A 13,279-nucleotide genomic window follows, 5' to 3' on the forward strand; every position below is an offset into this window, starting at 1 on the left:
GGGTGATTCGGCTCGTGCCCAAAAAATATCGGGGGACATCGGGGGTGATTCGGTTCAGCCCCGAATCACCCGAAATTGTTCGTTTCGGGCACAGATCGTTCTGTGCTCGAAATTTTTTGCACATCCCTAGTTGTGACTGAAATCCAGAGTATTTCCACTAGCATTCACCAGCTCGTTATCAGTTGATAGGTAGGGCTACATCAGTGGAAGCAGCCCAGTGGCACAGCAGAAAGGCAGGAGCTTTAGAATACTCCAGCCCGTTCTACATCTTAGCAGCAGCAGAGAGAGCAAGGCACGATTTTTACCTCCCTCCCCACAAAAGCCATTTTCGCTGCACGTGTCCATGAGAGCTGTGCAGCCTTCATGGGCCTGTTCCTGGTAGCAAAGGTACTTTCATTGATGTAGCCCTGTGTATGTCAGCCAGTGTTTCCAGACAGACTGTTTTAAGGAAGAAAAACTGCAGGAAAGCTGTAACCCAAAGACATTTTCGTGGTCTGCTCAAGGAAATCAAGCATCCTGAAAGGGGACTTTTGAAGAAAATACTTCCAACAGAAAGGCTTACCTTGGGGCTACAAAAATGATCACAACATAATTGCTTCTGGAAGCAGAGCGAACTGGTTGCCATACCCAAAGCCTGAACAATTCCCACCATTTGCTCTGAAGTTTGTTCTTGTGTTTGTAAGGTGACTATGTGGATGTCTCTAGTTATGACTGGAAGTGTGGAAGAAAGTATTTAGTCTGAAGACTTCCATAGGAGTCTCCAACTGAAAGGAGCTCGACTAAAGTCAACTTGTGTTCTTAGCCAAACCTGTCATGATGCAAACCTGGGGTCCATATCAAAGATTCTCAAACTGTGTTACTCTGACTAAATCCAGAGGGGGTGACAAGATGCAGCAGAGGGAAAGCACCTGTTTGATCTTCTCCTGAAATAACAGAAGTATGATGGATGTGCCTATAGCATGTGCCCGCTCTCTCACTCATTAGATATCTATAAAATAGGACTATTTCAGAGAGATTAAACTGCTACTGTTCCAACCAATGTTTTGTCTTCATCAGCAAAATACTGAGTGCCAAATGAAGAAGTTCCCATCAATTTAGAGACAAAGTTTAATTTAGTAATTGACCCCAGTCAATTTGAGGTATGCAAAATGGTGCAGAAATCAGCAATATTGAGGCCCATAATACAAACTACACATCAGATTTTCCTACAAACTTGGTAGTCCACATTTTAGTATGCCATACTCTATCCTAAAGCACAAAAACAAGCTTTTTGTCAATTTTAAAAGAAACTGATCTTCTACTAATGTCCTTTTTATAAAACCATATAGAATAATAATTCTAAAAATGCAGTTTGAAACTGAAATTTTGAAGGCATTGTTATATGGTATAAGTGATCTGAAGCACTGTCATGTCTTGCAGCCAGAAACACAATCTCTTCTTCGTGAAAATCAGGTTTTCAGAAGATATGAAATCTGAAACTAACTCTCTGATGTTACAATGTATTGCCAGCAAGCAGGCTAAAAGAAATTCTTTTCTGCTGTAGGTCTAATTCAAGACACAACTATCTTCTTCTTGTATGGGGGTCATATCTGTAAAGGAAGCAAAGGAAAAAATGGCTAGTTGAAATCCAGAGTTAAATAGGAAATGCAGTCACATGGATTATAAGCTGCCTTTATTTGCTTATTTTATATATTTTAATCCTACTTTTCAGTCAAAGGGCCTCCCCAAAACATTAAACGAAATAATAAAAGAGCAATTAAAAATGACAAAACCCACAATAAATATAGAAATAGAAAAGACTAACATAACCTGCAGGATCAGTGATAGAAAACTAGGTGGAGCAGCCCTCCGAGGCAGGCAGACATGTGAAGTCCGGAGCAGAGGACTGGTCTACCTGCCAACCCCAATTGGTAGACCAGCTCTCCCTGAAAAAATGAGCCTCAAAATGGAATTTTCCGAGGACAATTGGTCTACCAATTGGGGTCAATGGGTAAACCAACCCTCCACTCCGGACTTAGTGCATCTGCTTGCCTCTGAGAACTGGTCAGACATGCTAAGTCCGGAGTGATTTGAGGGTGATTCATCAAGACAGCTGGCCATGCTGGCCGTTTTCAATTAACCAATTAGATGATTCTGTGATTCAATTTGAGCTTGAATTGAATAGCAAAATTTGCTTTGTGCACACCTCTAATTACAACATCTGCAAGCAATTTATTATTACAGGCTATTTTCTTACTTAGTAAGCACTGACTCATTAGATCTTTCTCAAACCCACAACAACTGCAAGATGCTTTTCATAGTTTTAAGAATCCAATTAGAAAAAAGCTGTTTTTTCTTGGAATATTTTAGTGTTATCCACCATCAAACAAGCATACTGGGTAGGAGAGGGGCAAATCTAAATTGCATGATCACAGACCATTAGCTGTGTGTAGTTAGGATGTTTTGTCCTGCTTATCTTGTTCTTGCTACTCTCAGGGATATACCATAATTACCCAAATAGAAGAGGACTCTGAAATTAAGATGTACCTGTTTTAACCCCAAAGGAAGTGGAATCTGAATTTATGACTACTCCCCAATTTCTAACATGAAAGAATTTGGTAAAAGCCCAGTCTTGGATTCAGGTTAATAATACAGTATTTTCAGGAAACACAAAAGGCTGCAAAGGGAAGGAGGAGATCCATGAAAATCACCCCTCTCCTATTGTGCATGTGAAATGTTACAGAGTGTGTGTCATGTTATTGTAGCAAGAAAGCAAGCCTTGTAGCAAAAAGAGGATTTATACAGGTGTACCCAAAATTTGCTTGCAGGTCAGATATTGCTATCCTGAAAATGTACAAGAGGCATATTACACCCACATCTGTCTCAAAAGTATGCTTTAGGTATATGATTTTCCCTATTAAGATTTTTGTCACAAGCATGACTTTCAAGCACAATGGGGGAAAACACTTCCATGGAAAACAAATCTGATAGCAAACATTTACCAACTAATTCAATCAGAACGGAAAGCATAGCGGGGAATGTGACCAGACTAATGACCAGATATTTGTAGTAGCAGCACAACTTCTACTGTGGCTTCTTCTGACACAAGTTCTACTATGCAAATATGCTACTTTTGTGGATATACTATGAAATGCATTCCAAATAAAGATCACACGGGTGATCTGTAGAGAGAAATCCTGGAAAAGCATGTTCTGCAAATTAGTTTACATATATTAAACCAGCAGGAATCTTATGTTTGGAAAAGCAAATGTCTCATGAAGAGTTCACTTACCATACCGTTTTTACAGGAATAGTTCATGAAGAAAACCCAACTTGGCCCAGATATGTAAACAACTTAACAAGAAAGACCAAAAGGGTACAGCTTTGTTTTACAACATTCAGGTCAAGTGTGAAGAGTTTAGTTTACATAGTGAAAGCTGCAGATGTGTGGCAAAATATTCAAAACAGTTTTGTTAGCCTACTTTCCGGAAGGCTTATGAGATCACTCGGCATAGAGTGTGAGTGTGTGAGTCCGTCCGTGTACGCCGCCTCCGCCCCCATCAACTTCGCAACACCTGGACCAATATGAACTAAGTCGGGTACAGTTGTAGGGACACATAGGGACACCTCAACAGTATAGTTTGTGATTATGTCATCCACCCAATCCAAGATGGCAGACACATAAACTTTTGAGGTGCGAGTGGGCTAACTTGTGAATCACCTACCTGATTTGAACCAAATTGGCTACAGCTGTAGGGACACATAGGGATGCCCTAATGGTGGTGTGTGATGAGGCCATCCACTCCAATTCAAAATGGTGGCCGCATGAACATCTGAGGCACAAGTGGACTAATTGGTGGACTGACTAACCCATTTGAACTAAATTGGGTACAGTTGCAGTGAGTGACGCACAGGGACACCTCAATGGCATAGTTTGTGATGATGTCATCCACACTGATTCAAGATGGCAGAGACATGAACGTTTGAGGTGCAAGTGGGCTAACTTGTGAACCACTTAACCGATTTGAACCAAATCTGTTGCAGCTGTAGGGACACATAGGGACACCTCAATGGCAGAGTTTGTGATGACATCATCTACCCCACTCCAAGATGGCAGACATGTGAACATTTGAGGTGCAAGTGGGCTAACTTGTGGACTAACTGATTTGAACCAAATTAGGTACAGTTGTAGTGAGGGACACACAGGGACACCTCAGTGGTGTAGTTTGTGATGATGTCATCCACCCTGATGCAAGGAGAAGGAACCATAAGCTTTTGAGGTACAAGTGAGCTAACTCGTGAACCACTTAACCTATTTGAACCAAATTTGCTACAGCTATAGGGACACATAGGGACACCTCAAGGGCAAAGACTGTAATGATGTCATCCACCCCAATTCAAGATGGCAGACACGTAACTTCTGGACAATCTGACTGATTTGAACCAAGTTTGCTACAGCTGAATGGAGATATAGGGATGCCCCAATGGTGTAGTTTGTGATGATGTCACCCATCCCAATCCAAGATGGCAGGTGCATAAACCTTTGAGGTGCAAGTGCACTAACTTGAGGACTGTCCAACCGATTTGAACCAAATTTGGAACAGCTGTAGTGAATGACACACAGGGATACCTCAATGGTGCAGTTTGCAATGATGACATCCACCCTGATCCAAGATGGTGGACACATGAACATTTGAGGCACAAGAGACCTACCTTGTGGACCTTGATTTGCACCAAATTTAGACCAGATGTAGAGACAGTGAAAGGAAAGTAGGCCAATTAGTTCTTACTAGAACAACTTATTGCAGAACAAATTGCTCCAACATTCTCATCTCCAAGTACATGTGAGTTATTCGGTCATTTCCCAGGTACATGTACAACTCAGGGATGCAGAAAGTCACTCAGTTGCTTCATAGCACATAATGGACCAAGTGTTATTTGTATACCCTGCTTCTCCGGATGTCTGAGTGATCACAGGAATGTTCAGTGTGTAGCTGGAAGATAATTGCTCTCAGCCATCCAGTGTCAAAAAAAGTTTGCAATTGTCAACAGAAAATAAAGAGATCAGTGACAAGCAGATACAAAAATAAAGGGCTTTCCTTTCAGAAGCAGAGATGCAGAAGGATCCTTCTGTCCTAGACTCTTATGTTTCATCTTTGTTTGCTCTGAAGAACCAGCTATTGGTTTGGTGTATTGAAGTATATATCTAAAAGCTACCAATGTCGTAGGTTTCAATTTGTGTGGAAGGACTGCAGGGAGTTAAACCAAAATCCTAAGAAGAATATCTCATGCACAGTATGGAATGCTTGGAATAGGTACTGAAAATAAAGGCCTCACCTGAAGAGGTCATCAGCAAGAGACTCTTCTCTCGCATGGCGATTTTGTTCCTAGAAAAATAAAATGATCCTTTTAGAAACTCAGGCAAGGATAAAACTCTCTATATAGACACATTAAACTGATGCAGCCAAACATTTGCTTTTAAATATGATGCATGTATTCCTGCTTATGTCAGTGACCTGGTTCCATGTGCAAGGCATCCAGTGGTACACTATGTACAGAAAGAAAAAGGCACTCCTGTGCTGGAGACAGCGTATATGACTGTCTGGAGGAAACCAGCCCAAAACAGGAAACCACAAGGGACCTTGCATGTAGCTGAAGCATGTTACTTCCTCTTGGTTGGATTTAGACTAATATTGTGCTTGTGCAATGCAAGAAATACGTGCATTGCATCGGGGCTGCATAACTTTGGCCCTCCAGCTGTTTTCGTACTACAACTCTCAAAATTCCTCAGCCATAGTGGCCGATAGGGATGATGGGAGTTGTAGACCAACATCTGTAGGAGGGCCAAAGTCATGCAGCCCTCCTCTAAGTGGTTGGCAGCACTACTCCACAGTGTTGCACAACTGCTAGTGGAAAACCTTTTCAGGGACATATCCAAGATTGTGAATTGTGTTGTGCAACAATTAGTCAGGGCTCCATGTTGTGCTAGAGTAGTGCAACATTTTCCATGATAGCAATAACTAGTCCAGAACAGAGATTACAATCTTTGCACAACATTCTTAAGCAATGCCCATATGCTAGTGAAACAGCTTTATGCAAATGCAACACTAGCCTAGATCCTACTCTATGAATACTTCATGTCAAATAATATTATGTATCCTTTCAAAAATCAAGAAAAATATCTTGTAAGATGAAAGCATAAGCCTGTCTTCATGCACATTAATGAGTGAACAAGTATCCTCTCTAATAAAAGCCTTGGTGTCCGTCTGTGGACACCAAGGCGTGTGTTTGTGCCTCACTCGGCTGTTCTGGGCATGCGTAGAGCGCATGCGCAGAACGGCCGGGGCAGAAACGGAGACAGGCACCAGGCGGCCATGTTTGTGACTCTTCCCGGCCGCGGGGTTAACAAAGGCGGCCACGGGGAGGACAGATGCGGCTGCAGCAGCCGCTGGGAGGCAGAGGCGGCGGAGGCTGCAGACCACCCGCAGGCGGCAGTTCCTTGCCGCGCCGCGGAGCTGACAAGGGCGGCCATGGGGAGGGAGCTGACAAGGGCGGCCACGGAGCTAGCAAAGGAAGAATCTTGGGAAGGGAGTGCTTGGCCAGAAATGGCATCGAGAGTCAGAAAGAGTCTCAAAGTCTCGGGTAGTGAAAGCATAGCTCCTTCACCACCCCTGGCAACCCGGCGCTGATGCTGCCATGGTCCGCGGTCAATAATCCACCCGCCCTCCTCGGTGCCTCCTCGCCTGAGGAGCCCGAAGCAGAGTGTTGCCTTCCCAACCCCGCGCGCCCCGGAGGAGTCCTGATGGCTCCTCTTCAGAAGCCAGACAACTTTGGGCACCTCCCCTCCTGAGCGACGGCCACGCGGGGAAGGGGGCGCGGCAGCTCTCTCAAGGTGTGTGGGGAGGGGGGCTCCTAAAGCACATGCTCCTGCGCCTGTTGGAGGGAGATGGAACAAGTATGTAATGCGGCGGCTGGTCGCTTGGCACGTGCCAGAGGAGGAAACAGCAGCAGCAGCATCAAGGGTCTCATTACCAAGTAATGAATATTTCAGCACGAGCTAAACAGCCCCCCCAGACTCCACCAATCCCCCAAAGAGAAAACGGGAGCGCAGGACGCAAACCGCAAGTTCATCTGTGGCAAAGAAATGCTCTTGAACGCTGTCACAGCTGCCCGGGCGAGCCTTTCCTTGCATGAGCTACCTTTAGTTTTTACCTCAGAAAGCACAGGGAAATAGACGGACACCTGGGTTTTTAACTGTATTGCGATTTCCTTTGTGTAAGGGACACATTCCTTCCGCAGGCTTTAAGCGCCCCCTTCCTACTTTGGGATTATTTATTTATTTAAACCCTCAGGGTTAGTAGAGCGCACTTCTCCACAGGCACAACAAGAAATGTATTGCTGCTCGCACTATTGCTAGCTATCTCATTTCCCTAAAACCAGGCTCTTTTCCAAAAAGGTGTGTACCATTATGGTTGCCAACATTTTTTAAAAAAAACTTAGACCTTTAAGGCTCAGTGTGAAGTTGGCCTCAAGCTTGGAAAGACAGGATATTGGATCTGGGGTTGGGGGACAGAGCTTGCAAACAAGTTTGTGTGTCTCATTTTAGAAATTAAACACTGCTTGAATCTTTTCCTGTGATAATGACTACATTGACTACTTGATTTCTGTAGCACCCCAGTGTAAGGATCCATTGACTTTTGTTTAATCATTTCTGTTTGTCCCTCTTTGTCTCAAGTGTGCTGAGGAAGAAATAGCAAGATTATCTACTCTAATGGCGTGTGGAATACATTATATTCCAGATATATTATATTAATGCTCTGCTTAATTATTTACTATTTGTGAAGATGACTGTAATTGTTCAAAATTATAGAACTTTCCAATACTACTTTGCATACTGTGCAGAGATCCATAGCTCTGAGATGTGCATGTACTGCTTGCAAGCCACTCCAAAGTGCAACCACTCTGGGGCCACTAAGCAAAACATAATTCTAATTGTGATGGTACTCTCATTTTTCCCAATGGGTGTGCAAAACAAAGAGAGAGAGAGAGAGAGAGAGAGAGAGAGAGAGAGAGAGAGAGAGAGAGAGAGAGAGAGAGACAAAAAATAGACAGACAGCAAAAGACAAAACAAGGAATGAGGGAGGGAGACAGAACAATAGAGAAAAGAAAAGAAATAAAGAAGGAAAAAGAGAGAAGAGAGAGATGGGAAAGAAAAAAACAAAATAAAGAGAGAGGAAGGGAAAATAAGAGAGATAAAAGTGAAGAACAAAGGGGAAAAAACAAAAGATAGAAAAAGAGAAAAAGGAAAACACACACACACACAAAACCCCCCCAAAGAACACACCCCTTATAGAAAGAAGAGAGAAAAAGATAACAAAAAAACATATAAAAACAAACAAACAAATAAAAAGATAGAAGGAAAAGGAGAACAAGAAAAGGAAGGAAAGGAGAGAAAGGAAGAGAGACAGGGACCAAAAAAAATTGGGCAATAGAAAAGAAGAACGGTTAAGGGGGGGGAGGCTAGCGCCCGTTATTATAACGGGCTTAAAAATACTAGTAATGTATAATACTTTTAACTTTGCAGCCATTTTCTTTTAAGCATTTATGTGCTGTGTTTCTACTTGAAAAATCTTCAAAACAAGTTACCAAAAAAGTGGGAAGAAGTGATGCCAAAACCCCATACTTCTAAGGTTAACGATGCATCGGGGCAGTGTGGTATGGTGGTTGGAGTGTGGGACTAGGACCCGGGAGACCCAAGTTCAAATCCCCATTCAGCCATGAAACTCACTGGGTGACTCTGGGCCAGTCGCGTATCTCTCAGCCCAACCTACTTCACAGGGTTGTTGTGAGGACAAACAACCATGTACACCGCTCTGGGCTCCTTGGAGGAAGAGCGGGATATAAATGTAATAAATAAATAAATAGAGATAGATAGATAGACAGATATTTCGGCAGCGACCCTGGGGTAAAATTTGAGGATGGAGCCCACTGTCTGCTTTCGTGACTCTCCCTGCCACCAGGATCACAACCCACCCACCACTCTTTGCCGGGCAGCGACTCTGCCCTGGTTGCACTGGCACAGTCTGATGATGTCACCATGAACAGGCTGCCTTAAAGGGGCCATCTGCTCTTGCTAGAATGGAGCAGTTCTGTACTGGCTGACGAGCAGCAAGGCACAAGCACAGGGTGGAGGGCAGGGGGTAGGCAGCAGGTGACCATCCTGCTCTAAGCCCTTAACGGAGGCTAGAAGGTTTGTTGTTGTTGTTTTTAAATAAACATGAAACAGAGGTGCTTAGTATATTGAATGTTGGGCTGTGTAACAGAACAGACGCATCCGAATTATGCATGCCCCAAAGCAATCAAAGGCTAACATGCTGCAACTAAAATGAAGCCATTTGCTTTTCAGGAGGAGACAACAATCTGAAGAGCACTTTTAACTTAGCGTTTATTTGCTTTAAGCTTCTAGGTGAAGGACTTGAGTCCTGTGCATGTTCAACATTCTAGAATTAAGGCCCATTTTGCAAGCCTTGTGGCCGCAACATAAAAAGTATTTCTACTCTACCTTTGCATAGTATACAAAGCAGCAGCCAAAATGAATCATCATATTATCTACAAATGCTGATCTTTTAGCCATTAAAATTTTAAAAATGTTGTCTCGAGCACAGGCATGAGCTAGAAATGTCTTTCTGTACATTTGTACCCTTAAAATCCTTGCTTTTTTGGTATTATGGATTATGCAGCTTTCATTATTTGGAATCAAGTTCAGAAAATTTTAACTGCTTTACAGAAAAGGTCACAAAATTGAATCTTCCTGTATAATACAGTATACACTATTTAATTCAGCATGAGTAATAAAACAACAATCACCCATAACAGTTGTTCTCTGATCAGCTCACGAACAACAAAACAATAGAATAAAACATACAATTAAAAACACATTTAAAATACAAACTACAACTCAAAACAAAACAAAAACATTTTTAAATAGCCTGGATGGACAAAAAGGTCTTTTGGAACTTCCCTCTTTTGTAAAACTCAGCCAAGCAACACAGACAGGTAATACAAAAATGGTATTGGACCAATAAAGAAACAAACAATTACTGAGGACAAGTGGCATATGGAAAACAGACAAGCTCCACTTTTGTCCTGCAAAGAAGGGCTAAATGCTTTAAAGGTTAAAATACTGTAATATTTGCTTCAAAATGTTTATGTTCCTTACCTCCATTTCTTGTTTCAACCACATTTCCATTTCAGAATCCCTTCTAGCATTATGAGCTACAAGATCTGATCCTCCAATAATGTGTGGAAGCTGTCCTGCTCCAGGGTAAGCTGTCTGCCAAACACAGATTGTTTAACATTGAGCAAACTCAGCAAAAAGGAGTTCCAATTTTCACTTTAGCGGGGGAACCCCACTCAGAAGGGAGTTTCATTTTTGGCATAAGAGTAATTATAGATGCTCAGTTATGGAATATTACTTCTCCTAAAGATGTTTCTGAATACTGGTGCAAAGGAACAGACAATGGTACCCTATTTGCCATTTGTATAGAATATTTCATCACACACAGAATGCATTTATCATACATAGAATACATTAAACAATGTTAAGCATTGCTTGTTTAAAAAAACCCTGCAATTCCACTAAGAACACATGTTTTTTGTAAATTAGGCTGCTGTATTTAGCTTCCAAAAAAAGGGTGGTGATGGTGGTGGTTTGATTTGTACAGAAAGAAGTATAAGCAGGGAGCACTAGAGTTTTTTAGCCTGATTCTGATTTGGTAGTCACCTTGTGTTTGTGACAACAGGATATGCATTCTTTAAGTAAATATGTATGTCACAGAAACCTCCAGAAATAATGTTTAAGTGAACTTTAGAAAGAACAGGAGTTAACATGTAATATTTTCACTGGGTTCCAAATTAGAGATGTGCAAAACCTCACTGAAAACTTGGGGTCCTAAAGAGGACAATTGTTTATTTATTTATGACAACGAGGTGGCTTCAATAGTGCAGCAAGCTCTGTGATTCTTGAATAATTTAAGAACAGCTGAAAAGCACCACGGGATTGTCCAACAAACCCAGTCAGTCCCCAGCTATGACAACTTTTGGAGCACACTTGGATACTCCCATGGAAAAAGGAGAGCATATCAGTCTAGACTGGAGCCATGGTGTGTTTCTGAAAAGGATGATCAAAGGGACCCCCCCCCGCCCTTCAAAAAACAAACAAACCGCACTATCAAGAATATGTGGCATAGAGGCTGAATGGGATGTGGGCACAATTTACCAGGTGAATGGGATGTGGGCAAAAATTTCCACAGCAAGTGGCACTTTATGTGCTGCTTTGGCCGTATGGAACCCCCTCAGCAACAGTGAGAGTAATGTCAGCCATGGCTGTTGGCTGGAGTCAAATGCCTTTTTGGTGGGTGGGAGCACGTGGCACCCAACCAAAGCAGTGTCAGTGAGCTGGCTGCAAGCAGCATTAAGGCCAACGCTCTACCTTTGCATGCTTCTGATTGTAAACCACCCAGAGGGCTTTTGTCATTTAGGTAGTATACAAATTCAATGAATGAATGGGGTGAACCCCTGCAGTAGGTAACAAGACCCAGAATTTTGCTAGTTATGATTATTAGCCAGGTTCATGGGAGAAGGGTTGTGGCTCTGTGGCTGAGTACATGCTTTGAAAGGATTTGGACTTCTGGGGGACGTTGCTGGATAGTTGGAGGCCCGTGGTGCATGGCAGGGCATTTACTTTGCTTTCACACACATACACCCCTCCCCCCATTTCCCCCAGCCTCCAGGAATCTAAATCCCGCATCCCTACTGACCTAATGCTCCATTATCCACAGTTTCGATACTCGCTGTAATCTGCAGGAACGGAACCCCCGTGCATAACGGGGTTTGCCTGTACTATAAATAGTTTGCTGTACATCTAGAACCCAAAACTCTTGGGACAGTCTCTTGGGACAGTCTAAAAGCATATACCAACCTTTTTAAATTTTTTAAAGTTGTTTAGATGACCATAATCTGGTTTTGTAGTAAAACAACCATCTTTCTTTGGCTGACTAACAACAAGCGACCGAAATTCAGTCAGCAAAAGCCTGCTGGGAGGATTGCTAGAGTCACTTGCACATTTATCAAGATTCTTGTTGCATATGAGGGGAGGAAAAAGAAAAAAGCAATTACCAAGGCCATTCTAAAGTTACTTCTGCAGTACAACCAAACTACATTTATTCTTTAAACAGTAGAAAGGTGTCAGTCATATCCTCATGGTAGTATTTCAAAAATTTGTGTTTGATCAGGGAAAACTGAAATAATATATTTCTCATTTAGTCGTTTAATGGCATGAAATGTGTACATCAGCGTTTCTTAACGTTGGATCCCCAGATGTTGTTGGACTACAACTCCCATCATCCCCAGCCATGGCATTTGTGTCTGGGGATGATGGGAATTGTAGTCCAACATCTGGTGACCCAAAGTTAAGAAACCCTTGTGTACATTAGTCCACTTGTCTGATATCCTCGAATATTCTGAATGAAGATACAAAATTAGCTCAGTTCTGGCATTAGGCTGAACACTCATACAAGTGAGCAAAACAGAGGGGGGGAAACCCACCCGTGACTAAAGTGAAAATGTATAAAAGATCATATATTGCAATAAACAAGTGAAAATATATACTGACAGCCAATGAGACAATGGCTATATTTTCAATTGTTTATTGCAATATATGATCTTTTATACATTTTCGCTTGAGTCACGGGTGGGGTTTTCCCCCTCTGTTTTGCTCAGTTGTATCCTCGTGACCGCCCTCATTTCTGAATACTCATACAAGAGCATACAATGTACACAGGTACAGATCTGTACACAGGTAGTTATTCACATGTTATGTTGAACACAGGCACAGCAGTACCCTTTCCACCCCTGTACCATGCATTTGAGGTGCCTGAACCCAGGTCCACTTTTCAGTCATTCACAAACAGGTATGAGTGTACAGATATATGTACATAATGTCCTAATAGAGCTACCATCTACTTAAGCATACCTGTATCTGTCTTTCAAAATGGAACAGAAAAATAGTCTACTTCCGTAGTCCTGGTAAGCTTTCTAAACAAACAATTAGTTTGGCAGAGAGCAAATATGATGCTAGCAAAGTAAATTAAATTTAACTTTACCAATAATATGATTCAAAATATGAGAAAAGTCAAATACTAATTTTATCATCCTTTCCATTCCACAGTTTTTAAGTGAATTTCCTTTTCATTAAAATTATATATGCTAAATGTCACCATAAAAGCATTCCTTACATGTG

The 13,279-nt window shown here is 42.1% G+C and overlaps 1 protein-coding gene across 4 annotated transcripts in view; it reads right to left on the minus strand.

Moving 5' to 3' along the window:
• Nucleotides 1-1,089: 1,089 nt before the first annotated feature.
• NBN (nibrin) overlaps nucleotides 1,090-13,279 on the minus strand; it is a 38,362-nt gene continuing 26,172 nt past the window's right edge. For all 4 annotated transcript variants that reach the window (XM_053245936.1, XM_053245937.1, XM_053245939.1 and 1 more), the window contains 4 exons: nucleotides 11,960-12,115; nucleotides 10,199-10,312; nucleotides 5,317-5,366; nucleotides 1,090-1,589 (listed from right to left, as the gene is read on the minus strand). In XM_053245936.1, coding sequence (XP_053101911.1) covers nucleotides 1,562-1,589; nucleotides 5,317-5,366; nucleotides 10,199-10,312; nucleotides 11,960-12,115 — 348 coding nt within the window. In that variant the 3' untranslated portion in view covers nucleotides 1,090-1,561. The remainder of the gene's footprint in view (nucleotides 1,590-5,316; nucleotides 5,367-10,198; nucleotides 10,313-11,959; nucleotides 12,116-13,279) is intronic.

This window comes from Hemicordylus capensis, chromosome 4, assembly GCF_027244095.1.
Source record: "Hemicordylus capensis ecotype Gifberg chromosome 4, rHemCap1.1.pri, whole genome shotgun sequence".
Lineage (NCBI taxonomy): Eukaryota > Metazoa > Chordata > Lepidosauria > Squamata > Cordylidae > Hemicordylus > Hemicordylus capensis.